The 15,428-nt window shown below is 49.3% G+C and overlaps 1 protein-coding gene across 1 annotated transcript; it reads right to left on the reverse strand.

The window, feature by feature from the left end:
- Window positions 1-2,000: 2,000 nt before the first annotated feature.
- Window positions 2,001-7,503, reverse strand: DHDH (dihydrodiol dehydrogenase). The gene is made up of 7 exons (XM_056135836.1): window positions 7,329-7,503; window positions 6,810-6,921; window positions 5,968-6,131; window positions 4,810-5,062; window positions 4,104-4,228; window positions 2,386-2,539; window positions 2,001-2,152 (listed from the first exon to the last, which is right to left on the reverse strand). The coding sequence occupies exons 1-7, from the start codon at window positions 7,416-7,418 to the stop codon at window positions 2,043-2,045; spliced, it is 1,008 nt and encodes a 335-aa protein (XP_055991811.1). The 5' UTR covers window positions 7,419-7,503; the 3' UTR covers window positions 2,001-2,042.
- Window positions 7,504-15,428: the final 7,925 nt, after the last annotated feature.

The following is a 15,428-nucleotide window of genomic DNA, read 5'->3' on the forward strand; positions in this document are numbered from 1 at the left end:
GCACCAGAAAGGGCCCCAAAGCCCCACCAGGAGTGATTCCTGAGCACACAAGTAGGAATAAGCCTTGAGCACCGCCAGGTGTGAACAACACTCCACTCCCCCCAAAAAAAAATAAAAGGAAAGGAAAAAGAAAACCTCATGGTCAAAATCTCATGGGCTGGAGCGATAGCACAGCGGGTGGGGTGTTTGCCTTGCACATGGCTGAGCCGGGTTCGATTCCTTTGTCCCTCTTGGAGAGCCCAGCAAGCTACCGAGAGTATCCTGCCTGCATGGCAGAGCCTGGCAAGCTCCCTGTGATGTATTCGATATGCCAAGAACAGTAACAACAAATCTCATAATGGAGACATTACTGGTGCCCACTCGAGCAAATTGATGAACAATGGGAGGACAGTGCTACAGACAGTGCTCATGGTCAAGGAAACTGGGAGTCCCTTTTACTGCAGTGGCATTTGTTTGTTCATATCATTCCCCTAGTGTGAAGGTCTTAGCTTGAGTGCCCCTTCTGCTCTGAACAACTGCTCACCTCCTGGACCAAACAGAACTTTTGCAGAAAAAAATAAAATAAAATAAGGGGTCGGAGGGATAGTACAGCGGTTAGGGCACTTGCCTTGCAGGCAGCTAGCTGACCCCAGGTTAGAGAACTAGAATCCCAGATGGCCCCAGAACCTAATAGGAGTGATTCCTGAGTTCAAAGCCAAGAGTAATTCCTGAACATAGCTGGGTGTGGTCCCCCCACAAAAAAATAAATAAAAAGAAAACTTGTTACGTAAACTGAGAATTTGGATTTATTACTGTGTTGTAACCTAATCTATACTTATTACTAAAACAAAATCTATGAGTATAATTTTGCTGGGGCACACTTCACCTTAATTGGCCATAGATCTCAAATAGTACCTTTTAAGGTGCTAGGAAACTGTCCAGGAATGTTCTATCCCAATTACACTTTGGGGTAATTGGTCGCAATTGAACATTAAAACCAAAAAATACTAGTGAAGTTAAATGCCTTCCTTCCTAAGAAACGCCTCTGTATGGGGGCTGGAGAGATAATGCAGTGGATAAAGTGAAGGGATAAAGCTCTTGCCTTGCACATATCAAACCCTGGTTCAATCCCTGCACCCCATATGGTCTCCCAAACCCACTAGGAGTGACCTCTGAGTGTAGAGCCAGGAGTAAGCCATAAGCATTACCAGGCGTGGCATGAAAACAAAAAATAAAATTATACTGGGTAGTCAGGGCTGTTCATTTGCCATATTCACTGATAAAGCTGGGGCTTATCGCATTTTCCTGAGGCAGGTATAAGAGTATCACTTTGACCACTAGAGTTAAGTGTTTGTTAGCTTATCCAACAGATTAATATTGAGTACCTAGGTAAACTGAACCCACCAGGAAGAGATTTGAGGGTGGGGGAAGTGTATTTACATATCTTACTTTACCTCCTTATTCCCTACCCCTTCTTTCTGCTATTTGATTGGTTACACCAGATGAAGTCATTGACTGGAACAACCAATCCTGTTACGTGTGTGAGGGTGTTGCGATTATAAGATGACCAATCAGATCTCACATGTCTTAAGGTCGTGGTAGAGAAGCTCATCAGACCTTATGCAGACTAGGTTCTTAACAGGACCAATCAGATCACACATACAAATTAAGGTGTGTCTCCTGTTCCATCAAAGGTTTGGCCCTTTCCTAATCTTTTTGGTCGCTTCCTGTTCATTTTCTAATATCTCCAGAGATTGCTATCTTTCATCACTGAGGAAACAAAGACAATGAGAGATCTGGGTAGAGAGCTGTCAGGACTCCTCCTGTGTCACTACTCCCTGCCCATGTTACACAGTCTGTGGCAACATACTATGACCCTATCACAGGTTCCAGGAACTTGTTCCAAGAAGCTGTGGACAGAACCCATCCTCCCCTCCCTCCCACCCCACTTCTTCTACAAAATTTATTCTCCAGCTACTGCGTTATTCTCTCCAGAGTAGACAAATCAGAACTACAAGATAGCCATGCAAATCAAGTTTTTTATTGATTCAGGAATTAAAACATCAGCGTTTGTCTTGGGGGAAGGTGACTCCAATGGCCTTCCTCACTTCCTCAAGTATTTCAGCCAGGAGCTCACTTTCAGCCAGTGGAACTATGGGGCTTTCCTTCAGGCCTGGAGGAAAGTGCAATTAGGGGCCTGTCTGCTCACATCCCAATTACACCAAAATCTACACACCCCAGAATCCCTTGAGGCACAATAGTGTTTCAGGTTGATGGATGCCCCGAGGTATTTTGGGAGTTATAGTTCCAATCTGCTGCTTGGGCAGGTTGGGGGGAGGGGCACCCAGACAGCCCTTTGCCAGGTTTACCCTAACACCCTCCCACTCCCAAACTCCACCTCCTTACCCTTGCGCAGGCACTCCCGGACATGCTTGGCCTCATAAGTCATGCCAGGTCCATTGGTAAAATTGAATTCCTTGTTTGGGGCTGGGGGCAGCGGGAACTCCTTATGCTCCCCCTTCACCACCAGCTCTGTTGGGCACCAGCAGGGGTCAAGCACCTGAAGACAGACAGGAGGAAGCCCTGACTATTCTCAGCAATAGGACTGTTTTGAGGTTCCTTTCCGGTAATGCTCTTAGACCTCCATCTCACTCCGGGTTGTGCTCCATCCTCAGAGAGGGAAACCCCCACTTTCTGGGGTTTGTTCCTTTAAAGCATGGTTATCACACAATGGTGCTATTCGCCATGCTTTCTTCTAGGGGTAAACCATTCTAAAACCTGAGCATCAGGATCTGCAGAGATAGTCCAGTGGGTAGGGCGTTTGCTTTGCCTAAGGCCAACTCGGGTTCCATCCCCAGAATCCTATATGGTTCCTGAGCACTGCCAGGAGTAATTCTTACATGCAAAGCAAGGAGTAACCCTGAGAATTGCCAGGTGTCGCCCCAAAACAAACCAAAGCCAAAAAACAACTAAGGATCAGCATAGAGGACTTCTCATGTCAACGTGAATCCCCTTGCAAGATTTTTGGTTTTGCTTTTAGCCACACCTAGCAGCACTCTGGGTTCCTCACAATTCATCGTTTGGAACCCACCCCCCACCCCTCCCAGTGACACCCAGGAAACTATGAGTTCTGGGTTCTAAACCCAGGCTTCCTGCATGCACATGTGCTCCAGGACTTCGCACTATCTCTATACTGCCGGGTTTGAGTTTTATTTGTCTATTTTAGGCCCAGAACCCTGAATAACCTGAATTATTCCCACATCCAAGTTCAGGCTAAAGTACAGAGATATGGCAACACAGGGTCCAAATGCTCTAGCTCAAGTCAGGGGGAAAAGTCCAATTGCATGCTAAGAACTGGCTTTTTTTCTTCTTTTGGCCCAAGTAGCTTAGTAAAGTCAACTTCTGGGAATGTCAGATCCCCACGGTGAGAAGACCAAGGATTGTTAATGTCTAGGGGCCACATCAACAGTGCACCCCGGGTGTGAGGACCCGCTTGTTCAGTGCTCAGGGTCTAACAGAGCTGGGGACTACAATGTCCACAGCGGGAAGTGGTGGGGGCCACCAGGGCTACTACACACTGGTGTTGGCGGGTTATTGCCATCCAGGGATTGCAAAGTCTCTTACATACTGCCACACACTCTACCTCTAAGCTACATCCTAGGACCTCCACCTAAAATTTGTTTGGAGAAGTGACACCCAGCGGTGCTCCAACACTATTTCCAGTTCGGTGTTCATTGCTTGGGTATTGCCCCCAGCAGTACTTGGGGAAGAACATGGTACCCAGCACTTGAACCCATCAGGGATGCTGCATAAAAAGCATGAGTTCCAGGCCATCAATCTGTCTCTAGAGCACCCCCATCCAAAGAATTTCAACAGCTCAATAGATTTATCTTCAGAAGAAGCCTTGAGGTCCAAGTCCCCATGATCTGGACAGAGGGGGCAATACTAAAGGGTTCCTTAGTAACAGGGTACACAAGTTCAAGCAAAGGACAGTCTTCTGTGATGGCCACAGCTGGCTAACTGTTGCTAAGTGCCATACCTCCCAGCTCCCCTTGGCCATGCATTTGGTGTTATACCTCCCAGCTTCCCTGGGTCATGCTCCTGATGCCACACCTTCAGCTCACCTTGGCATTGCCTTTGGTGCCGCTTACAAAGGCTGTGTTGGTCAGCTCGGCAGTGATGCTGCAGGTGAAGCTTCCATGGACCCCTCCAGGGTACTGAAGTAACACAGTGACAGTGTCATCCACTCCTGCAGGAAGATACAGCATAAAGGCAAGGCCAGCCTCAAATCCTGCCTTTGGAACTCCAACAGAGTGTCACAGGTGTAGGTTTCTACTTGTGTGAAATGCTCACTATTTGATAAATGCCTAGAACCAGGAGAGGGAGTGGATGGTCAGGAGGTGGGGGAAGCAGTGGGGATAAGTGGGTGGCAGGTTTAGGTTATATTTTTCTTGGGCTGTGAGGGCATACCTGAGTGTGCCCAGGAGCTATTCCTGGCTGTATGATCAGGAGTGACCCTGGCAGTACTTAGGGAGCATACATAGTGCCAGGGATTTTGTTTGAACCAGGATCTGCAGCATGCAAGGCAAGCACCTTACCCTCTGTATTATCAGCCTGGCCTGCAAATGTTTAATTTCTTTATATGAGTTTTGGGTTATACCCACTATACTCAGGGATCTTTTCTGATGGGGAGCATATGTGGTGTGGGAAATCAAACCCGGGTTGGCTGAGTGCCAGGCAAGTGCCCCCCCCCCCCCACTGGACTATGCCTCCAGGAGCCCCAGAAAGGGTCTCTTCTATGGCTCTCAAATAGATCAGGCAAAACCTCACCTGTTTCATGTCGCCTTCCCACTGCAAAAATCTTCTCTGGCTTCCGCCCACCAAAGACCATGGAGATGAACTGGATACAGTAGATGCCAATGTCCAGGAGGCCCCCGCCAGCCTGGGCCCAGTCGACAGCTCTGTGCACGTGGGTAAGGTCTTTCCCAAATTCTGCCCGAGCCACCCGAAGGTCCCCTAGAGTTCCCTGGGCCAGAAGTGACCTCAGAGTCTCCATGGCAGGAAAGAAGCGGGTCCAGATGGCCTAGAGGGCAGAATGAGGGGGCAGGGGGAAGAAACAGCATCAGAACCCAGGAGTCATCCAATGGGTTCATCTCTTTCTGACCCTCATCTAAGGGTTAGCCTCTAAATAAGAACCCCTCCCACTTCCACGACCCATCCTTCCCCAAAGTGTGTCCCTCCCAAGCTGAGGGACATGACTGCAGCCCTGGCCTTAACCTACTCATTTGAATCCTTTTCCACTCTCTAGCTTTTTGCTTCTTGTTGCTTTTGGGAGGGACACACTAGGTGGTGCTCAGGGGTTACTCCTGGCTCTGTGCTCAGGAATCACTACTCTGGGATGATATTCAGGAGGCAATCTGGGTTAGTGGTGTCCAAGGTAAGTGCTCCACCCTCTGTACTATTGCTCCAGCCCCCCTGTTCTTTTAGAAGTACCCTAATTCATGACTGGGTTTCATGCCTACAATATTTCCAGCACCATGCCCTCTGCCCTCTACCAGTGTCTGTTTTCTTCTACCATTGTTTCAGGGTCTCCTCCCAAGCCCCCTCCTGCCCTAGTCTACAATGTCTAGGATTGAAGTATGCTCCCACTCCATTCGGATATTGAGGTGATAATCCCCCAGTACCTTCGCAGGTGAGGATATTTAGAAACGAAATCTTTAGTTTACTTTTGGTTTTTGAATCACACCCAACAGAATGTGTGGCTCTGCATTCAGGGATCACTCCTGGCCATGCTTGGGGGAATCCTATGGGGTGCTGGGGTGCAAGGCAAGTGCCCTGTTGCTGTACTTTCACTCTGGCTCAATTTTATAATCATCTTAAATCATGGCAATCCTTCCCTTAAGTCTTCCCCAAGTGGGTCATGGCAGCCATGTTTAGTAAGGGCAAAGAGGGCTCCACTGGATGTTGGAAGGGGTCTTCCGCCCTCACCTCCATAAGGAAGAGGCCACGGGCTCGAGCCTCGGCTACCATCTCACGAACTTCTGCAGCGTTCACGCCCATAGGCTTCTCGCATAGCACTGCCTTGCCAGCTCTCAAGAACAGCATCACCGCATCGTGGTGCTGGGGGTGCTGGACGCCAATGTAGGCCACCTCTGGATGGAAGGAAGTCATGAGATCATAGATCCACCCACGAGGGTCCAGGTCTTACCCATACTTGAAAGGGCCCTCCCCAATATCCAAGGATCCCAGATACCCCAAACTGGGCCCTGCTGCCTTGTCAGTGAAGTGTCATTACTCAAGCTGGTTTCTCCCCTTAGGACACTAATCATTCTTACCAGATTTCTTCCAGTAATCCCCAGACCTCTGATATGACCATATATCGATATATCACTAAACCCTAACAACTGGACCCAAAGAATATTGCCCTTTTTAAAAATGAAAAGAGTAAGTCAGCCCACCGGAATAGGAAGATGTCATTTCAGGGTCCATGGAGAATATTTATGTATTTATTGTTTGAAGGCCACACCCACCAGTGTTCAGGGCTTACTCCTGGCTTTGCGCTCAGGGATCACTCTTGGATGCCCAGAGCCGAACCCAGGTCTGCCGCATGCAAGGCAAATGCCCAGTGATCTCCATACTGTACTATCTCTCTGGCTGCTCACAGAGCAGCGTATTTCAAGCCTGGGGTTCCCTCTGTTCCTTCGACGTTTTCCTATGTCTGCTGCTTAGGTGACTAAGTGCTATGTGATGCTAATCTCTCACCCAAACCTTGCTACTGTTCCACCTTCCACTTCAGGTCCTTCCACAATCCCGGGGTCCTGGCCACTCACCCACGTTCGGGTCCTTGGCCATCTCCTCATAGGAGCCATAGGCCTTGGGGATGTCATGTTTCCGTGCAAACTCCTTGGCCCGGCTCAGGTCGCGGGCTGCGACAGCCACCACCTGGAAAGGCGGCAGAGTCAGACGCAGAAGCTGGGGCAGGGGAGGGAGGCAGGTGGACTGGAAGTGGACTGGAGGCAGGTGCACTGGAGGAAGAGTGGTCACCTGTCCCCGGGTAGGGAGCGGGGTGGAGGGCAGTGGTGCTGAGGGAGGGTCCTTGGCAAAGACAGATCCAAGCAAGCGATTGGCAAAGCCCCTAATATCTGCATTTCTTCTCATCACGGCAGCTCGGAGTCAAACCCTCCCAAATCTCACGAGACTCCGGGCTACGGGACAGAAGGGGTGAAAAAAAGCGAGCAGAGACTAAGGGATTGTTTCACTGGCTGGATTCCTAACGCCCTCCTCCCTCCGAAGCCGGGGTCCAGGACCCCGGGCTACCTCTCCTCCAGGATCCCAGAGAGGAGGCGGACCTGGTGCTCGGAGCGAGGCAACATCCGCAACACGGTCGTGAAGTCGCTGGCGATCAAGCCGGCTGACACGATGCCCCAACGAACCGCCATCCCTGCAACCCGGAGTTCCAAAGACAGCGACTCACTACTGCCTCCCGGGTAGCGGCTGCTGACTCCCAGCTCCCGGCGGGAACTAAAGAACCTCCACGGACCTCCCTCTCGGAGGCGTAGTCACTATCCCCGCCCTCATTTCACCTCTATCTCTTCTCATTGGCTGCTAGGCCTTCGCGTTCCTCCAGTCACAAGCTCAGGAGGTAGCGGTTTGAATTACGAGCTTTCCCATTGGAAAAGCGCCCCTTTTAGCTCCGCCTTCTGAGGGACAGTAAATACTTGTTAACTTGGTGTCACTTTTGAGCGCGTGATCTAATAAGAGGCGGGTTTTTTTTTTCCCTCTGGACAATTTGACCCTTGGGCTCTGTCGGCTTTTCTGCTTAGAAAGCATGCCCTGCAGGGTGCAGATTACTCAAGAATCTCTCGTGGCTCTGCAGGAGGTTCATATGAAGCGCCAGGGATCAAAGCCAGGGCAGCTGTTCCGAGGCCAGAGCCTTAACTATCACTACACTACTTTCTGACCATGATTATTCATCATTATAAATAATAATAATGATGCTTCTAGAGCCCATTAAAAACCAGGCTCTACTGTTTCCTAATACCCTTTAGAGCCAGGGTTTGCAAACCGCTCCTGAGCCAGAAATGAACCAAGAGTGCTCTATGTGGACATTCAACAGTTTTGTGTGGCAAAAGATATTTGCATCTTCATATCTGATGACATTTCATACAACTGTATACAAGAACTGGAGAGATACTGGTACAGTACAGGGGTTAAGGCACTTGCTTTGCATGTAACTGATTTTGTTCACTCTCCATCACTGCATCTGGTCCCCACACAACCAGGAATGATTTATGAGAACCAGGAATTGCCCCCTGAGCAGCACCTGAACACCACCAGGTGTGACCCCAAAATTCACACCAGCCTCAACTCAACCATTCACTAGATATTCTCTGCCTCTCTCCATATATTTTTTGTTTTGTGGGTCACACTCAGTGATGCTCAGGGGATGCTTTGTGGCTCTGTGTTTGGGGTTACTCCTGGCAATGCTCAGGGGACCAATCCCAGAGGGTTAATCCTGGACCTCCAGCATGCAAAGCATGTGCTCAACTCATTAAGCTATTTCTAGCTCTCTCTCTCTCTCTCTCTCTCTCTCTCTCTCTCTCTCTCTCTCTGGGTTTGTGAACCACACCCAGTAGAACTCAGGGGCTATTTGTGACTCTATGCTCAGGAGTAGCCCCTGGAAGTTCACACATAATGTTAGAATCATTTGTGCTACTGAGGATTCAAAACTTTGAACCAGGTCATTGAGATACAAAGCAAGATTCTTCACCTTTATACAATCTCTCCAGTCCCCTCTATATTTTTATGGACATAAACCTGATTATGATCTGGAGACATCTGAGTCAGGTGATTCAATCATGATCAATATAATTTCTAGGTCTGTGATAACCTAAAAGATTGTCAGTGATGGGGCTGGAGCAATAGCACAGCAGGTAGGGCATTTGCCTTGCACGCGACCCACCTGGGTTCGATTCCCAGCATCCCAAAGGTACCCCTGAACACCGCCAGGAGTGATTCCTGAGTGCAAAGCCAGGAGTAACCCCTGAGCATGGCCGGGTGTGACCCAAAAAAGCTGAAAAAAAAAAGATTGTCAGTGAGAGGAAGGTAGGTGGAGGATACAAAAGAATGCAACATACTATTCTGAAACTTAAAATGATTTGAGAATTGAGAGCTATAATTAAAGATTGTTGGCAGTGGCCAGAATGGACAGAGGGCAAGGTACTTGCTTTGAGATTTAATCCCCAACACCACATGTGGTCCCCCCAACCCTGCCAGAAGTGATCCCTGAGTGCAGATTCAGCAGTCAGCCCTGAGCATTGCCAGGTATGACCCTTCACTTAAAAAAAATTCTGGCAGTGAGTTTGTGTACCTGGATGAAATAATTTTGCAATACCTGGTCAAACAGAAAATGAGTGCACCTCAATATTCAGAAACTTGGGACTGGAGCAATAGCAGAGCAGGTAGGGCGTTTGCCTTGCACGTGGCCTATCCGGGTTCGATTCCCAGCATTCCATATGGTCCCCCGAGCACCGCCAGGAGTGATTCCTGAGTGCAGAGCCAGGAGTAATCCCTGTGCATCACCGGGTGTGACCCCCAAAAAATATTCAGAACCTTTTATCCTGGGGGAAAAATATGTGGCCTTGAGAAATTGCCAAGTCTGTACCCAAGAAGATGTGTTTAAGAACTTATTGCATGGGGGTGGAGAGAGTACAGGGGTAAAGTGCTTGCTGTCCTGGCGATCAAGCCTGCCAAGAGTCACCCCGAGCACAGAACTAGGAGTAAGCCCCTGTGCACTGCTGGTGTGGCCTAAGATGGAAATCAGAGCAGTGGCTGCAGAAACAGCTCACAGGGCTGGGGTGCAGGCTGTGCAGGAGTCTCAGCACCACTAGAACCTCCAAGAGTGACCCCAGTACCTGCCTTGGGCACAGCCCGTGAGCACTGATGCATACACCAGCCCCCCCCCAAAAAAAATCTGAAAGGTGGTACAGGGGTTAAGGCACTTCTTTTTGTTCTTATTTTTGGTTTAGGGCTATACCCAGCAATAGTCAGGGTTTACTCCTGGTACTGCACGTCAGGGGTCACTCCTGGTGAGCTGAGCAGACTATATGGGGTGTCGGGGATCAAACCCTGTCAAATGCATGTAAGGTTAGTGCTCTCCCCACTGTGCTCTCTAACCCGAGGCACTTGTTCTGCATGCTGCCGCTGACCCCCCAATCTGATCTCTGCATGGGGTGGGGGGCCATGATCCCTTGAGCACCACCAGAAGTAACTCCTGAACAATGCTAGGTGTGCTTCCCACCACCATAATCATAAGCAGTTAGTTATGTCAGTGTGTGAGGTTAGCAGGGGCCTGAACATTGATTTTCTTTTTCTTTTTGGGTCACATCTGGCGATGCACAGGGGTTACTTCTGGCTTTGCACTCAGGAATTACTCCTGGCAGTGCTCAGGGGACCATATGGGATGCTGGAAATTGAACCCGGTTCGGCCACATGCAAGGCAAACGCACTACCTGCTGTACTACGGCTCCAGCCCCAAGCAACCGCTCCATCCCTGAGGGGGCCTGAACATTGAGGCAGAGACTGAGCCCTTTTCTTTCTGTCTCTGTTCACGCATGATTAGTCCCTGGGGCCCAGCACCGTCACCTTGCTCCTAAAGGCCTCCTGAAGCCACCCCCTTATCTTGCAGAGAAGGCAGAAGTACCAAGTGATGGAGAACCTGGCCTGAAGTCACCCATCAAGAGGCGGGTGCTGGGATCCAGACCTAACCAGTGTGGCCCAGAGTTCGGGTAGGGCTGTGTTAGACTCATTCATAATTAATGAGTGAAGATCACTGACCTGGCACTGGAATTTGTGGGAGGTCAGGCATCTTTGTCCCTGGGAGGGAGCCCCCAGGGGTGAAACTCAGGGTAGCATGTCTGACCCTCACCCAGAGAGAGCCAGGATGTTCTGTGAGGTCAGAGAAGGAAAGGAAATTAGGGGCGGTTGGCAGCAAAAACATGTAAGTCCACGCTCTCTCTCCATGTCTTTCTTCTTAAAGTGTAACAGATTTTTCTTTTTTGTCACATCCAGCAATGCTCAGGGGTTACTCCTGGCTTTGCACTCAGGAATTACTCCTGGCAGTGCTTGGGGGACCATATGGGATGCTGGGAATTGAACCTGAATTGGCCATGTGCAAGGCAAATTCCCTACCCGCTGTGCTATCACTCCAGCCCCCAGTGTAACAGATTTTATTTGGAAGTTTTGAGGGAGGGAGGGGTGTGTATGTGTGTGTGAGAGAGAGGGGGAGAGAGAGAGAGAGAGAGAGAGAGAGAGAGAATATGCAGGCTTCTACAGAGTGGAGAGGGAGCCCCAGTACACATTCTAGCATTCCATATGAAACTATGAAAGGAAGGTTGGAGTGATAGTACAGCAGACAGGGCGCTTGCCTTGCATGCGGTGGACCTGGGTTCAGTCCCCAGCATCCCATATGGTCCCACAAGCACCACCAGGAGTAATTCTTTAGTACAGAACCAGGAGTAACCCCTGAGCATTGCCTATTGTGGCCCAAAAACAAACGACAAATAAAAAAAAAGAAAATATGAAAGGAAGGAGGGAAACTGGAGACACTGGTGGTGGGAAATGTCCACTGATGAAGGGATGAGTATTGGAACATTATATGACTGAAACCCAATCATGAACAACTTTGTAACTGTGTATCTCACTGTGATTCAATATAAATAATTAAGAAAGTATGAAAAAATAGATCTCGAGAGGGGAGATGTGGGCAACACATATGCTCGGGCACCACATGTGCTCAGCAGCAACACATGGCCAAGGGCTTGGGCAGCATTTGCACCCCGCTGTCTTCTTTTTAGCTTGGGGGTAGAAACTTGAGACCAGGGCCAGGTTTGGTGTGTCTCCAGGATTTGTGCTAAGGGATCACTCCTGGATGCAATGTGGGTTTGTGGTACTGGATATCCAATGGGGATTGGCCACACCCAGAGCAAGCACCTTAACCCTGCTGAGTAAGATTTCTTTTTGTTTTTTCTTTTAGGACAAAAATTAGAACATTTTTTAGTGGGGCACTCTCAGGGCTTAATCCTGGCTCTGCACTCAGGAATCACTCCTGATGGTGCTTAAGAAATCATATAGGGTACTGGAGATCAAATGTGGTCAGCCGGACACAAGGCAAAAACTTACCTGCATGTTATCTCTTCTAGCCCTTGGGATAAGCGGTAGGGCATTTGCCTTGCATGCAGCCAACATGGCCGACCCGAGTTCGATTCCTCCGCCCCTCTCGGAGAGCCTGGCAAGCTCCCCGTGACGTATTCAATATGCCAAACACAGTAACAACAAAGTCTCCAATGGAGACGTTACTGGGCCCGCTCGAGCAAATCGATGAACAATGGGAGGGCCTTTACCTTTAACTTTATCTTTATGTTTTCAAGACACAGAATATTCAGTAAAGATAAAATTGTCATGAATGAATATTTAGACATAATATATGTATTTTTGGCTTTGGGCCATACCCAAGGGTGTTCAGAACTTACTCCTGGCTTTGTGTATTCTTGGCAGGTTTTGGGGGATCATATGGGTTGCTGGGTCAGCTTTATGCAAGACAAACACTTCCCACTGGACTATCACTGCAGCCCCCCTTTTTTATTGTTGGGTTTTTATTCTTGTTTTGTTTTGGGGACACCCCCAGACATGCTCAGGGGTTACTCTTGGCTCTTTACAGAAGAATTACTCTTGTACCAGAGTGATAGTACAGTGGGTAGGGCATTTGCCTTGCATGTGGCCATCCTGGGTTCTATCCCTAGCATCCCATATGATTCCCCAAGAACCACCAAGAGTGATTCCTGTGTGCAGAGCCAAGAGTAACTCCTGAGCAATCCTGGGTGTGACCCAAAAAGGAAAGAGAGAAAGAGTGAGGCGGGGGGAGAGTGAGAATTACTCTTGGCAGTGACTGAGGAGTCATATGCAATGCTAAGAATTGAACCTGGGTTGACTGTGTGCAAGACCAATGCCCTCCCCACTCTGCCCCTGTTTTTGTTGTTGATTTCTCTTCCCTTTGCTCCGGTTGCAATGGCTGAGGGGGCCAGTGATGGCGGGTGCTGTGCAGATGACTCTCCTTGTGGGGCTGGTGATGAGAAGGACCGAGTGCCCATAAGGTTCCAGGCATCAGCACCCCCTCAACATGCTTACCAGGCAACTTCTTCCACTCAACCACATCCCAGAGGAACCCATCTTGCCAGATTTCCATGGCAGTTTTGTTTTGTTTTTGGGGTCACACCCAGGGATGCTCAGGGCTTACTCCTGGCTCCTGTGCTCAGGAATAACTCCTGGTGGTGCTTGGGGGACCCTATGGGATGCCAGGGATCGAAGCTGGGTCAGTTCCTTATCCAATATTCTATCACTCCAGTCCCTCAATAGAGGTTTCCCTGTCCTAGAAGCAGAGCTGGTCTCCCACAGAGGAGACAGTGCATACGCAGGGAAGCAGGATCCTTCAGACAAGGAGGGGGCCTGCTCAGGAGGGGGCCCCTGAGAGGGAAGGACCTGGAGAGGCCAGTGAGGCTATTTGTGATGGGTCAGAGCACTGAAACTGCAGGTGGTGGAGCGTGAAGCCGGCCAGAAAGGAGGTGATGAACAACATCACATTCAAGCACTAGCAAAACACCTCTGATAGGAAAGATCGTCTGGAGCAGGGGCACGCGGCAAGTAGCCATGCCAGGGGCAAGTGGACAGCAAGGCAGGGAGATGGGCTGGCATTTATTCATTAACTCAGACACTTACCTGAATTTATGGAGCGTAGATGCAGGTCAGAAAGAACATTGCACTAAGTTCAAAAGTGAGGACTTTGGAGCCAGCATGTTGAAATTCCAGCCCTGCTTCTTACTTTGGGATGGGGGGGAGGGGGAACCCCAGACAAATGACTCAGAATTTCTTTTTTGTTTTTCGTTTAGGGGCTACACCTGGCAATGCTTAAGGCTCACTCCTGGCTCTGAACTTGGAGATTAGCTCTGGTGGGGCTTGAGGGACCGTATGGGGTGCTGGGACTCAAACCCGAGTCAGCCACGTGGAAGGCGAGTGACCTACCCACTCCAGCCCAGACATGGGGTTTTCTAGGGGCTCCCTCTGGAGAGTGGGGGCAGTGAATCACCTCTCAGGGGTTTCCTAGAATGGAAATGAATCTTTGTGTTTTACGATAATTATTTCTTTTTTATTTGGAGCCACACCCAGAGATGCTCAGGGTTTACTCCTGGCTCAGCACTCAGGAATTACTCCTGATGGTGGCTTGAGGTCTGTATGGGATGCTGGGGACCAAACACAGGCAGGCTATGTGCAAAGCAAACACCCTGCCCACTGTACTATCACTCTGGCCTATTTCTTGTTTTTTGATTTGGCAACATATCTGCAGTGCTGAGGGATTATTTCGGCTCTGTTAAAGGATCGATCTGGGGTCTGTTGCTTGCAAGGCCTTAGCCCCTGTGCTCTCTCCTGTTTCCAGCGTTTGGTTGGTCTGAAGGGTAAGGTGCTACAGGACTCTCTCCAGTCTCCCATCAAAATGGACAAGACCCCAAAAGCCTAGGGTCTGGAGAGACAGTATAGAAAGGTCACAGTCTGCCTTGCACTCAGCTTGTCAGTGGTTTGTTTTGAAGGGTTTTTTTTTGTTGCTGTTGTTGTTGTTCATACTCAGGTGAATGAGACCAGTTGTAGTTACCGGTTTTGGCATATCGAATACACAACGGATTTTGATTCCACTGTTCTTCCTGCATTAACATATGCCTCAGAGACCTGGGCCCTACGCAAACAAGATGAGAACGCTATTCAGGTCTCCCAAAGAAGAATAGAAAGAGCTATGCTTGGAATATCACGTTTCACTCAAATGAGAGAAAGAATCCGGAGTTCTGACATCCGTCGATGATCAAGAATCAGGGACGCTGTCTCATTTGCCAAGGTTTCGAAAATCAGATGGGCTGGTCACGTAATGAGATTTAAAGACGACCGCTGGACTAGAGCTGTTACCGACTGGATTCCACGGGATGTCAAAAGACCGCGTGGCCGCCCACCTACCAGATGGTCAGAAGATCATGAACGATCAGTTTGAGGCCCTTCATGTTCCCAGAGCGAACAGATGCCATTGGGCTACACTAGCACGCGACAGGGACAAATGGAAACGTTACTGGCGCCCACTTGAGCAAATCGACGACTAACGGGAAGTTAAGTGATTAAGTGATTCATACTCAGCTGTGCTCAGGGATCACTCCTAGTGGGTTTTGGGGTACCATCAGGGATGCCAGGGATCAAACCTATCAGGAGTGATCGCTAAGTGTAGATCCCAGGAGTAAGCCCTGAGCACTACTAGGTGTGGCAAAAATAAAATAAAATAAAATTTAGAAACCCCCTAGACAGAGGTCCAAGAGATGGGGTGAAGGCCGATTTGGGATGATGGGAGACAGACAACTGGA

This window comes from Sorex fumeus, unplaced genomic scaffold, assembly GCF_029834395.1.
Source record: "Sorex fumeus unplaced genomic scaffold, SorFum_2.1 ptg000122l, whole genome shotgun sequence".
Taxonomy (NCBI): Eukaryota; Metazoa; Chordata; class Mammalia; order Eulipotyphla; family Soricidae; genus Sorex; species Sorex fumeus.

Excerpts from the sequence above, each read along its gene's own strand:
- DHDH (XM_056135836.1), bottom strand. The coding sequence starts at position 7,418 with ATGGCGGTTCGTTGGGGCATCGTGTCAGCCGGCTTGATCGCCAGCGAC. Across the intron at positions 6,922-7,328 it reads TGCCTCGCTCCGAGCACCAG|GTGGTGGCTGTCGCAGCCCG; the intron begins GTCCGCCTCCTC and ends CCGCCTTTCCAG. Across the intron at positions 5,063-5,967 it reads GTGGCCTCTTCCTTATGGAG|GCCATCTGGACCCGCTTCTT; the intron begins GTGAGGGCGGAA and ends TCTGCCCTCTAG.